General features: G+C 39.5%; 1 protein-coding gene across 2 annotated transcripts in view; it reads left to right on the forward strand.

The window, feature by feature from the left end:
• PTPN13 (protein tyrosine phosphatase non-receptor type 13) overlaps positions 1 to 17,956 on the forward strand; it is a 144,113-nt gene that overhangs the window by 14,497 nt on the left and 111,660 nt on the right. For both annotated transcript variants that reach the window (XM_045019370.1, XM_045019371.1), the window contains exon 2: positions 8,800 to 8,969. In XM_045019370.1, coding sequence (XP_044875305.1) covers positions 8,800 to 8,969 — 170 coding nt within the window. The remainder of the gene's footprint in view (positions 1 to 8,799; positions 8,970 to 17,956) is intronic.

The following is a 17,956-nucleotide window of genomic DNA, read 5'->3' on the forward strand; positions in this document are numbered from 1 at the left end:
GAGCCTCCAGCCATTGCAGTAAATTAGAGTTTTCTAGTGGGCTTAAGAAGGGAGGATGATAAGGCTCTTAATACAGTAAAAATTAAATTAAGAAAGATCTGACCAAATAGATTTTTTAAGATTTACTTTTCAGTTGATTGGAGTGACTTTTGGTTATTTTGGTCAAATGTGGTGTCTCCTCAACTTCTTGCTGGTTGTTTTTTTGTTTATTTGTTTGGGATTGGGGGGGGATATTTGTTTTTGGTTTATGTTTTGATTTTTGGTAGCTCTCCTGTTGTATTTTCCGAAGTTTATGACTGCAATTCTGCATAATGAGAAAGCTTTCTGAATACTGGAATGGGAATGTTGGTTTTAAATAGGCTATGTGAATAGAAGGCATATGTAAAAGTAAAATGTTTCTTACTATGAGTTTGTGGAGGCTTGGTGCCCTGATCTTGGTTGAGTCCTTTAAGTGCTACTCAAATGAAAATAATAATAAATCTATTGAATACTCTTTGGTGCTAGACAAAGTTTCTGAATGTGGAGTGTGTCTACAACCAGGAATCACTAGTATAGAAAGGTGTCTTACATGGGGAGGGAATTGATTTCCATGGAAGTCCATTGCAGTCAAAGGCTACAGAAATGGGCCCAATACATGAAGTCTGTAGGTTTGGAATTCTCTTCCCACCCAAATATACATCGCTATTTATGCAGCTTAATAAATGGAAATTCAGTTGATAATTTGTTTTACAGCTTGATAAAATGCGTGTATTACAGCCTTTCAAACACTTAAATACACATTAGATATACTTTTCAGACTATGTTATAGAAGAGCGGCCTTAATTTCATTTGACACAAATTGAGGTGACATCAGTGTGTTTAATTCATTTTCTTTTAAACTCTTGCACAAGTTATTCAGATACAAATTTTGCTTTTCTTCAGTCTTGCTTACACCAATCTACAGTCGATCAATTAGTCAGTCCCATTACACTAATGGCAGGTAAAAACAATGAAGTTACAGCATTTCAGACCTTTGAGTAGAATTTCTTTATCCCAAGACTGGGAAAGCACAAAACAGGCATAACTAGTTAGCACTTCAAGACTGGTCTCTTTCTCCCTATATTGTTCATTCCCACCCACCTACAGGGAACCACATTTCCTTAGGACTTTCAGTGCCATCTTAAACATGAAAAAGGGCCAGTAAGTTTCTCATATCTCAAGCCAAGAATCAACAACTGATTACTAATGTATGGAACCACAATTTTTGCTCTCCTGCTATATGCTCTGCGATGAAAGTGGTACATTCAGACTTATTGGAGCTTTTACACTGAGACCTTCTATAAGTCTAATACCAAGCACAGGGGATAAATGTCATCGCTCCACAAAGTCAACAAATTGAAGTCTGAAGTGAAGAACAGAAAAGGTAATTTTTTGAAAAAAGCTCTTGTTGGCTTCTTGCCACATCCTGGAGAGCCACTATACTGGGTATGTTTCTTTGTCCTTTTCTTCTGCTTTCCAGACAAAGCAAAGAGGAGTTTTCTTCAGTACTAAAATAGGTGTTGCCTTGAGGTGAAAACATTCTCAAAGCAAAAAGCAAAACGGGGAAGACCTCAAAGCTGAGTGACTGACTAATTGGCATGTTAGTGGCAAGACAGTCTCAGCGGGCAGTAAGGTTAGTCTGATTCATTGCTTTTCAAAACTGTAGTGATTGCTAACTTGCACTGTAAAAATGATAAACAAAAGAAATAGTATTTTTCAATTCACCTCATACAAGTACTGTAGTGCAGTCCCCTTATTGTGAAAGTGCAACTTACAAATGCAGATTTTTTTTTGGTTACATAACTGAACTCAAAAACAGCAATATAAAACTGTAGAGCCTACAAGTTTACTCAGTCCTACTTCTTGTTCAGCTACGCTAAGAGAAACAAGTTTGTTTATATTTACAGGTGATAATGCTATCCGTTTCTTATTTACAATGTCACCAGAAAGTGAGAACAGTCATTCGCATGGCACTTTTGTAGCTGGCATTGCAAGGTATTTACATGCCAGATCTGCTAAACATTCGTATGTCCCTTCATGCTTTGGCCACCATTCCAGAGGACATGCTTCCATGCTGATGATGCTCATTAAAAAAATATTGTGTTAATTAAATTAGTGACAGAACACCTTGGGGGAGATTTTTGTCTCCTGCTCTGTTTTACCTACATTCTGCCATATATTTCATGTTATAGCAGTCTCGGATGATGACCCAGCACATGTTCATTTTGAGAACACTTTCACAGCAGATTTGACAAAACACAAAGAAGGTACCAATGTGAGATTTCTAAAGATAGCTACAGCACTCGACCCAAGATTTAAGAATCTGAAGTGCCTTCCAAAATCTGAGAGGGTCAAGGTGTGGAGCATGTTTCCAGAAGTCTTAAAAGACCAACACTTCCATGTGGAAACTACAGAACCTGAACCATCGAAAAAGAAATCAACCTTCTGCAGGTGGCATCTGACTCAGATGATGAAAATGAACATGCATCAGTCCACAATGATTTGTATCGTTATCAAGCAGAACCTGTCATCAGCATGGACGCATGTCCTCTGGAATGCTGGTTGAAGCAAAAAGGGACATATGAATCTTTAGCGCATCTGGCACTAAATATTTTGCAACGCCAGCTACAACAGTGCCATGTGAATGCCTGTTCCCACTTTCAGGTGACACTGTAAACAAGAAGTGGGCAGAGCCGCCCAGAGGATTCAGGGGGCCTGGGGTCTTTGGCGGCGGGGGTCCTTCCACTCCGGGTCTTCGGGGCACTTTGGTGGCAGGTCCCGGAGCGAGTGAAAGACCCGCTGCCGCCGAAGCCCCGGAGCAGAAGGAGCCCCCGCCACCGAACTGCCACCGAAGACCCGGAGCGGAAGACGCCTTTGCCGCTGAAGACCCAGAGTGGAAGAAGCTCCAAGTCTTTGGCAGCGGGTCCTTCACTCGCTCCAGGTGTGTTCGGCGGCACTGAAGGACCTGCCACGGAAGACCCGCCAAAAACTGTCGTGGGGACCCCTGCGGGGCCTGGGGCAAAATGCCCCACTTGCCTCCAACTCTGGGCGGCACTGGAAGCGGGCAGCATTATCTCCTGCAAATGTAAAGAAACTTGTTGTGTGAGCAATTGGCTGAACAAGAAGTAGGACCGAGTGGACTTGTAGGCTCTAAAGTTTTACATTGATTTGTTTTTAAATGCAGGTTTTTTTGTACATAATTCTATGTTTGTAAGTTCAACTTTCATGATAAAGAGAGATTGCCCTATAGTACTTGTAGTAGGTGAACTGAAAACAATATATATTTCTTTTGTTTTTTACAGTGCAAATATTTGTAATAAACAATAAATATAAAGTGAACACCGGGCACTTTGTATTCTGTGTTGTAATTGAAATGAATATATTTGGAAATGTAGAAAACATCCAAAATATTTAAATAAATGGTATTCTATTATTGTTTAACAATGCGATTAGTCTCATCATTAATTGCGATTATTTTTTTTAATCGCAATTAATTTTTCCAATCGCCTGACAACCCTTAAAAAAACCTCGGATCAACGAATATTGTTTTTATGATTCATAAAATGCCAATACCATTTCAATGGGAAGCTGCTGAAGTGCTGTTTGTGGGTTAAAATCCGCTTCCCTCACGTAACCAAAGATGATGATCTTCATTTACCATTTACTCCCTGAAGAAAGTGTGTTCAGGTCTCTCTCATAATATGAAAGCAGGAGAATAGAGGAAACCAGCTCTACAGTGTGAACCCTGAAGTTGTTTTTCCCCTCCCATTTTCCTCTTGAGGCTTGCACATAAGGTTTCAGAAGCAGTTTTAAAATTAGGATACCACTTTCTATTAATCCTTTATAATTTCCCCCTTTTAGTTCACTCTCATCGTCATTGGTGTACATTTTAAAATTTAAAATCTGTTATGAATTTAAAATGTGACAGTGAGAATTAAAACAGCAAGATGTATCTTCTAGTGTAATGATGAATTACTTAAATAAAAATTTAGAGCAGCTGTGCATAAGAATTAGTTACAGGTAGATATCCCATTATGCCTCACAAAGAATCGAGCAATAGAATAGAATTCCAGTCTTATTGTCCGTAACTGAATCAAAATCTCAGTGTCTCAGAGTTAGTCTGCACAGCAAAAGCTGTGCATGGATTAGCCTTCCCAAGCTAGTTTGAATCCAGCTAATGTGGCTAACAGTAGCATTGAAAGAACAGGAGTACTTGTGGCACTTTAGAGACTAACAAATTTATTTCAGCATAAGCTTTCATGAGCTACAGCTCACTTCTTCAGATGCATAGAATGGAACACACAGACAGGGGATATTTATACATACAGAGAACATGAAAAGGTGGAAGTACGCATACCAACTGGAAGAGTCCAATCGAGATGAGCTATCATCAGCAGGAGGAAAAAAACCTTTGAAGTAGCATTGAAGACAGTAAAGCTTCAGCACAGGTAGTACAAGCCCAGCACGGACACACTGGGTAAGCTCACTAACCTGCTCTGAAGCCTATACTAGAGTGGTTTTGCTGCTATTGTTAGCTTAAATCCAGCTGGCCTGGGTAACTCATGTAGCTAACCTGTGCACAGCTTTTGCTGTGTAGCTACACCCTGAATGTTGAAAGTCTAATCTTCTCAGTTTCATGACAAATGCTGAAACACACTCAGTCTTAATTGGGCAACAGTGAATATATACTTGAAAGTGAAAGATGTAATAGTATATTTGTTTATTTATTGTATAGTTTTGAGTCTCTAAACATGTAATCATCATTACTTTAAGTAAAGTCCATAGGATCCTTCCTATTCATGAGTATTTGTTGTGTTCCTGTCAAGGGCGGCTCTAGCGATTTCACCGCCCCAAGCACAGTGGCACGCCGCGGGGGGGCACTCTGCCGGTCGCCGGTCCCGCGGCTCCGGTGGACCTCCCGCAGACGTGTCTGCGGATGCTCCACCAAAGCCACGGGACCAGCGGACCCTCCGCAGGGACACCTGCGGGAGGTCCGCCGGAGCCGCCTGCCACCCTCCCGGCGACCGGCAGAGTGCCCCCCGCGGCATGCCGCCCCAAGCACGCGCTTGGCGTGCTGGGGTCTGGAGCCGGCCTTGGTTCCTGTTGCCATAAGTGTTCTTAATTTATTAACTGAAACTTTCCCTTTCCAAGCCAATAGGGACAATAAGCTCTTATATGAACCCCAAAGGTTAATCCCCACAATACACATTGAATGGCCTTTAATAGCTTTTTGCTACATACAGATAGGAGTGGGCAGTTTCTCTGATATCTATAAATCGGGAGTTCTGGCCATTGATCTAGAAAATTAGACCTACATTTCTGAGACACGTTTTTCTTTTGTTAAATGTCTGAAGTTAGAACCAGATGCATAATCTCTACTTGGTCAGGGTGCTGGAAGGAGTGAAGCCTTGGAACTTGAGGGATTTGTTTGGTGGTTCTGTTTATTTCTGATATCTATTCTATACATACTTACTCAGTAAATCTCCTGGGAGATTGGAATTATAGTAAATTACAGGATTATTGGACAGCCTTCAAAACAGCATTTAGGAGGAAATGGAACTATTGCCTCTCTCCCTAGAATGGCAGAGTACTCCTATTCTTTTTGCGGATACAGACTAACATGTCTGAAATCTCCCTAGAATGACAATAATATTTTTTCTAAAAGCTCCTACGTTAAATCTTTGTTACATTGCAATTTATATGTACTTGAGTTGTGATGTTCTGACGTTCATACAGCAGTCATTAAAATATTTTATACCCATGAGAACAGTTGCTTTTTCTTTGCCCACTTTTATTTTCAAGGCGTGTTTTATGGATTGAAACCTCTTTGCAGGTTAGTGGTCAGAGTTTTAATCAGATTTTATCAAGAGAGCTTTAAATACCCAGTTGCCAGAATTGCAAGTTCCTGGTGTAGGAAGTTTCCTCTCTTAAAATATCAACTGAACGCTTCAAGATATCAGTGTTTGTGTTTCTCTCTGATAATATTATTCACACAGATTGAATGGACGCTCTTAGGTTGAGTGCAGATTCCTTCTTTTCACATTCCACTGCTACCCCAATTAACTTCAGTCTTACTATAGGAATTAGTCTTGATAGTGAGCACCCAACAGGAAGCAATCAAATAACTTCAGTGGGCAGCTCCATTTTAAAAACAAAAAGACATCTTGAAGGGGGAAATCTTTAATCATTTGGAGGGTTCTGTGTTACTTTGAGGGTATGAGTAATAATACAGAAATGACAGCCAATTGATAGACATTACTGTAGTGATTATTTAAAGAAAAAACATCAAGAACATAAGAACGGCCATACTGGGTCAGACCAAAGGTCCATCTAGCCCAGTATCTGTCTACCGACAGTGGCCAATGCCAGGTGCCCCAGAGAGAGTGGACCTAACAGGCAATGATCAAGTGATCTCTCTCCTGCCATCCATCTCCATCCTCTGACAAACAGAGGCTAGGGACACCATTCCTTACCGATCCTGGCTAATAGCCATTTATGGACTTAACCTCCATGAATTTACCCAGTTCTCTTTTAAACGCTGTTATAGTCCTAGCCTTCACAACCTCCTCAGGTAAGGAGTTCCACAAGTTGACTGTGCGCTGCGTGAAGAAGAAATTCCTTTTATTTGTTTTAAACCTGCTGCCTATTAATTTCATTTGGTGATCCCTAGTTCTTGTATTATGGGAATAAGTAAATAACTTTTCCTTATCCACTTTCTCCACATCACTCATGATTTTATATACCTCTATCATATCCCCCCTTAGTCTTGTCTTTTCCAAGCTGAAGAGTCCTAGCCTCTTTAATCTTTCCTCATATGGGACCCGTTCCAAACCCCTAATCATTTTAGTTGCCCTTTTCTGAACCTTTTCTAGTGCTAGAATATCTTTTTTGAGGTGAGGAGACCACATCTGTACACAGTATTCGAGATGTGGGCGTACCATGGATTTATATAAGGGCAATAATATATTCTCAGTCTTATTCTCTTTCCCCTTTTTAATGATTCCTAACATCCTGTTTGCTTTTTTGACCGCGTCTGCACACTGCGTGGACGTCTTCAGAGAACTATCCACAATGACTCCAAGATCTTTTTCCTGACTTGTTGTAGCTAAATTAGCCCCCATCATATTGTATGTATAGTTGGGGTTATTTTTTCCAATGTGCATTACTTTACATTTATCCACATTAAATTTCATTTGCCATTTTGTTGCCCAATCACTTAGTTTTGTGAGATCTTTTTGAAGTTCTTCGCAGTCTGCTTTGGTCTTAACTATCTTGAGCAGTTTAGTATCATCTGCAAACTTGGCCACCTCACTGTTTACCCCTTTCTCCAGATCATTTATGAATAAGTTGAATAGGATTGGTCCTAGGACTGACCCTTGGGGAACACCACTAGTTACCCCTCTCCATTCTGAGAATTTACCATTAATTCCTACCCTTTGTTCCCTGTCTTTTAACCAGTTCTCAATCCATGAAAGGACCTTTCCTTTTATCCCATGACAGCTTTTATCCCTTGAGAGCCATTGTGGTCATCAAGCAAAATGGGAGGGAAAGAAAGCAGGCATCTAGTCCTTAGTAACCTAAAATATAGGTTAATGTTAACTTACATTTTTGAATGAATTAATAATATCAAACAGTTCACCCTGAAAAGATTTTAACAAGGTTCATGTATATTTACTATATTTAAAATTGAAGTATACATTGAAGTATGATAACCTTGTAACATTAGCCTCTTCTTAGAGAAGGCTCATCGGCTCAATTGTTGTAAGTAAATGTTAACTAATTAAATCTTGACATATAGCATGTGAAACTTCATGGCCTTTGTGAACTGGATAGTTAAGGTTAATTTCTTTTGGCTAATGTATTCTCATGTATGTGTAAGATGTGTTGCATGAGATTGTGCTATTTATATTTTTTTAATGTGTTTTAGTTTAATCTACTTTCTTATTCTGTTCTAGTCTCTGCTATATCCTTATGCTCCTACCTCTGGTCAGGAAAACAATCCCCTGTGATGCTTGTTGTTTTATGACAAACAATAAATCAGAAAATATTGGCACTTTCAAACGTTTATCATCAGTCTGGATCATTAAAACAAAGGCCATGAAAGGTAGCGTGGGAGTAGGAGTCAGGAGTTCTAATCCTGGCTGTAACAACAATACTGTCTCTCACCTTTAGGATAAAGTCATTCTCATTTAACCTCAGTGCCTTAGATTCCCCCATCTGCAAAATGGGAATAATGCTTACCTTCTCAGATGTTATATGTTAATATAAATAGCAAATATTAAAAATAATATTGATTACATTTAAGTAAAGTAGACGGACATTATGAAAAACAAGTGGATGGGCGAGGAAGGCTAAATAATTCACTCTTCTTGTCTTGAGCACTGTATTTAAATAGCATTAGCAATCAGATGTAACAATTTTGTTTCAGTCTATTTCTTTGTCTTCTCAATCTTATTTAAAAATATAAAACAGTAAGGAAGGTGCATGTTTTTGGTAGATCTTTTGTTTAAGAATTCCAGATAAATATAATCAATGTTTTCAAAGTAAAATAATGAAATTGTCCAAAAGGTCTTTGCTGCTTATCTCCCATGATCTTTTTGTGATGAAAGTTATTTCAACTTTTGTTGTCATAGAAGTTACAAATGAAAAAGACTAATTAGATCATCCACTCCATTTTCCAACTTTCTCTGTCAGATGAACACTTAAATGGATTTATGTGGAGTCCTTTTATTTGGTAGCAGCTGTCTTTCAATTATGTTTTGTTTGTTTTTTCAAATATAGCTGATCCTACTGACCTGAGCTTCATCATTTCTCCATGGTCTTTGCTGTTGCTTCCATCTGGGAGTGTGTCATTTACAGATGAAAATGTTTCCAACCAGGACCTGCGAGCATTCACGGCACCAGAGGTTCTGCAGAACCAGTCACTGTCATCTCTTTCAGATGTTGAAAAGGTACACTCCCTTCTCTCCCATAAAATGTTAGTCTCTATGAAACTGTATTATAACTGATTTGGTAGAAACTTTCTTTTATTTATGTAGCACCCTTACCACTAAGATTGCAGAATGGCTTCAAACTGTCCTGTCTTTGCAGAATATTCACCTTTTGGGCTGAGTATATTTTTCATACAGGTACTTTGTCTTTGCCCAAAGGGTTGGGGTTGTGTCTGTGAACATGCATGTGCCTTTACTTTTTTTAAATAGTGGGACATTTGTTCTCTCCACATTTCTTTAAGTCTAAAGCAAACTACTTTTCTTTTGTATAGGCAAAATGGGCCCTTAAGGTTGGGATCAGATTCTCAAGGTGGATTGTCTTGTGCAGAAGGAAACTGAATTTGATTTGATTGTGTTGGGAGCATTTAAAGATTACATACTGAGCAGTTGCTGTTTTGGAAATAGCATAACAGAGTCGCCCCCCAAGATTAGGTGCTCACCTAAGTAAAGGTGAGCTTGAACATAAATCAGAGTTGTATCTGCATAGTTAACTGACTAGTATTCCAAATGGCTCCCAATTAGCCTTTTTTTTCTCTCAGCTTTAGGGCTTTCTTCAGCAAAATACCTCCTCAGAGAAAGGGCTGGGAGTGAGGAGAGGATGGGGTTATAGTCCCACCTCTTTCATTTGACTGGTCTTCATAATCCTGAACTCTTCAACCGTTATTTAAGGGGATGTTGCAGGGTATAATAGTGTGGAAGTCACCCTGATGTGGCCGCTGTGGTCAGAAATGACATAGCCCATGGGGGAACCTGAGGTAATCAGTTAATTCTGTGAGGCTTGTGTATCGTGAATGGTGCCCCTTCAGGGTTCTAGAATGGCTCCTTCTCTGGACTCGGGGCCCCTCCAGAGGGAAAACTACAGCAGCTTGTTTCTGGAGTGGTGTGTAATTCCCCAAAGACCTGGACCTCTTGCTGCTGTGTGTAAGGTCCCTTCACTGGGATTGGGCTTTCCTAGGGCTTTGCCATTCATTGCCTTGCTACCCTGCCCTTTCCTAGGTCCCCTTTTTTTTCTGGTGAGCTCTCTGAGAACTTCTCAGGGAACTTCCTCTCTCTGTTCTGAGAGAGAGAGAGAACTTCCTCTCTCTGTTCTGTTCTGGTGAGCTCTCTGAGAACTGGGGAGGAGGGATAGCTCAGTGGTTTGAGCATTGGCCTGCTAAACCCAGGGTTGTGAGTTCAATCCTTGAGGGGGGGCCATTTAGTGAACTGGGGTAAAAATCTGTCTGGGGATTGGTCCTGCTTTGAGCAGGGGGTTGGACTAGATGATCTCCCGAGGTCCCTTCCAACCCTGACATTCTATGATTCTATGAACTCTCTGGGAAGTCCTCCCGCTGTTCTGAGGCTTCTTGACTGAGCACTCAGAAACTTCTATTAGACTGGGCGTTCTTCACCTAATTAACTGCTGCCCAGCTACTTAGTCAGTTAATCCCCAGGTGGATCACTCTCCTTAGTAGAGCTAGTCACAGGCACAGGGGGTGCTGAACCCCTCAGGGACCAGCAGCCTCCATGACAAAGGACTACAGCCAAAATAGCTGTATGTTTGAAAGCTATTATATGGCTTGGCAGGACTCCTCCTGGAGGAGCAGTTGCGTGTCTTTGTTCTGAAGGAGATTGGTACTGGCACTATTGCTATTACTGGGCAAGGACTAGCTACACTTCGACTTTTTTTTTCTGAAAACTTTTTAAATGATCAGTTTCTCTAGAACCATATCAACTGAATATCGATTCTAAAGGGTGCCCTCCAAGAAATGTATTTTGCTCCTATATGTTTCTTCAGTGGTTGAAAGCACTTAGCTTCAGGCCTCTTGCCTTGCAACACAGTCAAGGCAATATATATACCTCATATATATATGAGTGTGTTAACTGTTCAGGGCCAAGAGACAGAAGTCCTTACACAAGTAATGGTAGTACTGAAGTCAGTGGAAGTTTTACCAGAATAGGAACTGCAGAATCCGGAACTGACGGATAGGAGGGATAATTCCAAACTTTGTAATAGTGGTACTATGAAGCACCTTGTAGTTAGAAATCTTTACTAAAATGTATAACTTGAATGAGCAGGTGCAATTCTGTTGAAGTCAATGGAGCTGTGCCACTTTGTACTAGCTCTGAATTTGGCTTAAGGACTCTCTTATCAGAAGCACCAGAAAAATAATCAGTAAATTCCTTAAGCAGCTAAACTGTGTCTAGGTGAAATCTTTTACTTCAAAGTTGGGCGCATTCTTAATTTAACTCTGTGTTGCAAATCAGAGGCCATGTGTTTCCCTGTTGCATAGAAAGAAGTGAAAACTGATGGGGACTGATGTGGCATGTTTCTCTTGTACTTGAACTCATTCATTGTTGATGACCACATTATGGCCTTTGTCCCCGCATGCCGCTCTGATTAATTCTCTCAGATTGTGGCCTTTGCTTATGAAAATGTACATTTTGCTATTATATGACTTCTGGTAACATAATTTTCTGGAAAGTGGTGGTAGTACAGTTGTGACCCTTTACCTCTGCAAGAGCCTGAATTCATATTTCCTTGGGAAATTATTGCATGTTGACACATATATGCTTTGGTTTGCATAAGGAGATTACTCATACAGTTGGTTTAACTTGGTTTATATCCCTTTAGCTTGTGGTATTTGGTTTTAGTGTTGTGTTGAAGTTTTTTACTGGAGTTGAATACATCCAATTTTGGGTTGAATTCTAGCTAACTTTGCACATACACATGTGGCAGGAAAAAAAACCCAAATCGAACCACCACTGCATCAAACTTAAACGATGCAGCGGAATTTGAAGAAAATTGGGTTTCTTGGTTCTAGTTCCCCAGTCAACTTGAGAAGAGGCCATTCTGCTGGGCCTCTAACAAAGGAGTTGTGTATGAGTAGGGCCCTACGAAATTCATGGCCCTGAAAAATTCATCACAGACCATGAAATCTGCTCTTTTGTATGCTTTTGCCCTATACTATACAGATTTCATTGGGGAGACCAGCAGTTCTCAAATTGCTGGTCCAAAATTGGTGCAAAAGGGAGCTTCAGGGGGGTTGCAAGGTTATTTTTAGGGGTGTTGCAGTATTGCTACCCTTATTTCTGCACTGCCTTCAGAGCTGGGCGGCTGGAGAGCGGCGGCTGTTGGCTGGGCACCCAGCTCTGAAGGCAGTGCCTCTCCCGCAGCAGTGCAGAAGTAAGGGTGACAATACCATACTATGCCGCTCGCTCTTCTGCACTGCTGCCTTCAGAGCTGGGCAGTCGGAGAGTGGCAGGTGCTGACAGAGGGCTGAGCTCTGCAGGCAGCAGCGCAGAAGTAAGGGTGGCAATACCATACCATCCTTACTTCTGCGCTGCTGATGGCAGCGGCTCTGTCTTCAGAGCTGGGATCCAGGCCAGCAGCCGCTGCTCTCCAGCTGCCCAGCTCTGAAGGCAGTGCCGCCACCAGCAGCAGCGCAGAAGTAAGGGTAGCAGTACCACAGCAACCACCCCACACACAATAACCTTGCAAACACCCCCCCCACACACACACACACAGCTTGGTTTTGGGTCAGGACCCCTACAATTACAACACTGACATTTCAGATTTAAATAGCTGAAATAATGAAATTTATTATTTTTTAAATCCCATGGCTGTGAAATTGACCAAAATGGATCGTGAATTTAGTAGGGCCCTATGTATGAGTTTAACAAGGTACAGCCATAGCATTAGGGGCTTGATCCATATGTCTGTTTACCATGTATGTATGTATTTGAAACTTGCCTGGCCAAGCTGTTGTTCATGCAGCTTCAGTTCAATTAATTCCTTCCTACTACATGGCAGATGTGCGTGCATAGATGCAGCTGTTAAAAGTATATATTAACAGTACTTTTTTACTTGGTTTTGTGGGGGGACTCTGCTACTTACATCTATTTTTAGTGCCTACCAGAATTAGGCCATAGAATTTCATTTATCTGCAGTTTCTGCCACCAAAAGGTATCAGGAATATAGTCTTGCAGTTATGTTAGCTTATTTTAATTTAAAAATACAGTTGGTTGAATAGAGTGAATTTTTAAAGAGTGTGTATAAAATTTAAATGTAATAGGAGAAAAAGCATGTGATGAACTTGCATATATCAGAGTGAGCAGATAGGCTTCATGTACAACTTTATTGTTTTAGGTTACTGAACTCTGAAATCATTCAAATGTAGCTTATTGCAGTGGTCTCCAAACTTTTTTGATCACGCATCCCCTATCAGTAAAAACTTTTTGAGCACACACCTCCTGCCACGCTAAAGCAAAAAAAAAAAAAACCCCTCAGACTCCCACCTGAACTGCCAAAGGGGGGGGGGGGGGGGAAAGCCGCTCGGACTGGTTTTCAATTTTAAGCTGCAATCTTCGTTCAGTGTATTTCACTGCAGTTTACCAAACTAGTTTCTGAGTGGAAATCTCTGTTTTATTTTCAGTTCTTGTTCTGAAATTGGTTCATGTCAGAATTTTACTGAAACCAAAGCAAATTCCTGTTTGTAATGACCTCTTAAAACACAACGACAGGGTTGCATTAGTATTTGGGTCATGACTTCATTTCTTCTAAACCAAAGAAATTATGTATTCAACAATAAATATCATCCAAAGTGCTAGTCAGACAGTGAATGCCTTACTGATTCTAAGTCTCTTGTCAAATTGAACAAAAAAAAACACCCTGATTTTGTAATTGTAGGCTTATTTGAAATATACATTTGCAAATCATTCCACAAATAATAAATTTGTTATATGAATTTAGTGTTACTTTATTTCTTGTGAAAACTGTTCAAAATATTTTACTATAAATCATAAAAGCCAAAAATCAGGATTACCAAAAAGCATTTAAATAAGTATCTTAATTTTTTGGAGGTGCAGAGTACTTGCAACTCTTATTGAGTTCATATTTGAACTTTACCTTGATACAATTTGTCTTAAATAGTACAGTGTGCATACATAACACACACATTTATATAAGAACGCATGCTTAGCTTCCTTCTTAATCTTCTTATTATCAGCACAACTTTTAAAATAGATTCATTTATCTAGTTTTAATGTACTTGACATTATCTCATATGAATGGAGTTTGACATGACATAATGCACAAGCCTCAACCATGATGATTGAATAAACAGTTAGCCTAGCCTTGGTATGGGATTTTTTTCCCCAAAAAATATTTGGCATGACATTAGTCTGTCAAACCATAATGAGCAATTAGAGAACAGTATATAATATTCAACTGAAGAAATGTAAAAAACCAACATGAAAGTAATATAACTATGTTTTTAAAATCAAATTGTAACAAATATGAGTAAGTGCAATTCATTTTCTTCGTTACAAGCATTTTTATATGTAAAAGATTGCTTCATATGTATGTAGCTTATACAGTTTTGTTTATATTCTATAGTGCTGTTGTAATAGTCTGTGAAATACTACATTCAGAAGAACTTTAGCAAACTGATTGCAAATTAAGCATACAATGGAGCACCGCACCAAAATGTGCTTTGTTCACTTATTTTGAAAAATAGTTCTTCACTGTATAGTAGAGATGCAGTACATTTTGTAAAAATAACAGTCTTAGTCTTAGTCTTAGTCTGGGACCTCCTTACAATGCTCTGTAATAAAAGCTTTGCTGGGAAAAGGCATGAGACTCTCAGATGTTTTGGGAATACTGTTGAGTTTGTATATTAGCTAACCTAGAATTAATAGGGTTGTTGTGTAGTAAAGAAAAACTGGTGTTACCAGTTAACTATTTTATACCCATACTACCTGGTTTTGGTAAGTATATTTTTTTCTTCTCTCCATTCTCTGTTGCCAGATTTATTCATGTATGTATTTAATTGTTTGTTTAAGGTTGATGGTATTACAACTGTCTATTTTCCTTTTCATGCATAGCTATGATGTGTCTATGGCACGAATTGGTAACGTTCTCTAATCTTTCAGTAGAAGGTCTTGGTAATAAGCTGAATATGAGAAGTACCATCTCAGTATTTGGAGAGTTCATTTACTTGTAGATGACTGAGTCAATGACAAGCACATTCATTAAACAGAGAGTCTCTGATACCTGACTTTGACGGTCCAACTGGAAGGTAAAGCCCATAGCAGTCTTTCCAGAGAACAAGGAAGACTTAGTTCTGTGGCCATCATTTCCTCAGTGAAAAGATGTTCTTATGTATGTGTGAAACATTGCTAAATATGTAGTGCCTTCAATTGAGGGATCTGTATTTAGGGAATAAAGCTTATTTTTATGGTTAAAGATGTCAAACAGTGACTTCTAACAATTCCTTTATAATCCAAATTTCAGATATAGGGTTAAAAAATAAGGTAAAAAATAACAATAAATTACAAAACAGACTAACAAAAAAAAACATGTGTCATGAGGGTAGCCATCTTAGTTTGGTTTGTGGTCCAAAACCACATGCAGTTGGAAGCCAGTTTGCAAATAAGTCTTTAATTTTTCCACTGTGCAGTCACAACCACCATAACAAAAAAAGTCAGGTTAGTTCCAGCTGAATATACATGTTTAAATATTATCGGATTCCCTTCACAAAACAACATGGTGGAACATACATTGAAGATGCAAATAATGATGAGTGCTAATTCATTTGGGTTAGATTTAATTTTGATTTTTTTAGCTCCTTGGAGTAGCAATCAGTTTCAGAGTAAATTTCACACATACACACCTGAAAATGTTAATCCTATGTGTAAAATGTTAAATAACCCCTCTCCCCCACCAAAAAACAAATTCCTATTGCATTGTTTCACCTGATTTTTTTTACTGATTGAAATTAATCTCCTCCTGACCTCTCAAAACTACATGAGTTATTCGGTTATTGTATGTTTTTCTGTGTAAAGCATACCATGAGTATGACTGTGCTTTCTTAAACAATTAAATATGTCCTTTCCAAAGTGACATATACCATGAATAACTTTGTCTTTTTAACAATGCGAAAGAAGTTGAGCTGAGTTCATGCTTATTGTTGGCATTCACCTGTACAAAGGTCCCTGCTACAAACAAGCTAAGACTTTGGGGGACTGAATATTCCAGTTCTCCCAGATTAAGCTATGGCCCTGCTACTGCAACTGCTTGCTTCTTGATGTAGTTCCATTGGTCATGATGAATTAAAAGAAGAAAAAGTCAGTCTGCAGTTGATAGTATGTGGTTTCAGGATTGGGCCGTAAATTGTTATCTAATGGGTATCAACCCAAATTGTGCCCTCAATTGCACCTCTACAACACCAGTGAAATTCATGAGATCTCGAAATCAGAAAAGTTTGTGTGGATGTAACATTAGGCAAAAGTTGTCCCATTGTCTTCTCCTTAGGCACACCATTACCACAAATCCCTCCATGGCATGTACTCCAGCTTTGTTTATACTAGATAAAGTAATTTTCAGAAAAATTCCAAGAAAAATATTTTATATTTGCATAATCCCTCCTCCCATGTATACCTCAGGCGTAAGCTTTACTATTCATCAGCTTGTTGAACTGAACTCTCATGGTGAACATAACCATATGTCAGCTGTATTAATTCTATCACAATCTCATATCAGTGCAGCCCTTGGCGTGGTGCTCTGCATGACTCATACACCATGTGTGTTGGGAGACAAACCTCTTTGTGATAACTGGAGGAAGCTTAGGACTCAAGTGCTCTTCTGGATGCCTCTATTTTCAAATGTTATGTGGAAAATAGATAATAAAAATAAATAGAAAACAGAATGGGGAATATGTTGCTCCTAAAAAGCTGACGTTACCAGGCCTTGACTTGGAGGGATTAAATAAAAGGAGAATATTGCATCTATTTTGTAGTGGAAAACTGAAAATATTTCATATGTATGTTTTAATTAAACCACAAATTGGAAACTTGAGATTATTCATTTTTAAAAATTAATACACTCACTGAAAATCTTCAGGAAAAGAATTGAGAATTTGAAGAAATGCAAAGGAAAAAAGGTGAAGGTTTTAAATTAAAATGCACACCATATTTATCTGTTTCTGAGTCCTATCTAGCTGACAATAGGCTACTAATTATTTTGACTGACATCAATGGCAGCATGAATATGTAGGTGGTTTTGTTAACAATGGGACCATTAGTTCACATGTCTGAAATATAGCACTGAATATTTGCCTCTGCTTTTCTTTAGCACAAAATATATTGCATTTCTTAAATTTAGGATGGCTGAAAACCATACATAAGAGCACTTGATGAGATATTTGAAAAAGTTTGCTGAAGCACTCTTTAATTTTTTGTTGCTGGGACTGATACTTGGCAATGCAATGAAGGAGGCTGCCGGTTTCACTCTCACTTACCGTTCAGGTCACAAGCCACTTGGCATAATACTTTATTTAAATGAAGCAAGAGCTTCATGTATATTCTGCACTTTAATGTTGATTTTGCAATTCAAAAAGCCTTTTTAATAGCAATGTCCATATTTATGTGTAAATTTGTAAATACAACTATATATCACAGGGTGGCTGACCAGCTCTGTACATGAAGTAGTTCCAGCTCCCCTGTACCAGAACAACTGCTCCCAATCTGGCCAGTTAAGAGAGCAGGGCAACACCTGAGGCAATAAAGGATAGAGAGAATCTGAGGGGCAGAGACCCCCATGAGACAGACGGACCTGGTGAGTTTGTCAGGAAAGAGACAGTTGAGAGCTACCAGGGGACTATGGAGGGTCCTGGAAGGAAGCTGTAGATTGTTCCTGGGGGAAGCCAGAAGGCAATAGAGCAGCAAAGAAGGGTTTGCTGCCTGACATCCCAAAGCCAAAGAGCCAGGGCCAGACAGCAGCAGCGGGAGTTGCCTGCTTACTTCTAAGCTGGAGAGATGTAGCCAAGGGCCAGAGAGCTCTGAAGGCAGGAGCGCAGCAGAGGAATTTGCCCACTGACATATCCATAGCCAGAGTGCTGGACCTAAGGGAACAGGGAGAGGGAGGGATGCTTCCCTGGTGAAGATGATTTCCCAGCAGAGAGTTTATGGAG

The sequence above is a fragment of the Mauremys mutica genome, chromosome 5 (genome assembly GCF_020497125.1).
Source record: "Mauremys mutica isolate MM-2020 ecotype Southern chromosome 5, ASM2049712v1, whole genome shotgun sequence".
NCBI classification, from domain to species: domain Eukaryota; kingdom Metazoa; phylum Chordata; order Testudines; family Geoemydidae; genus Mauremys; species Mauremys mutica.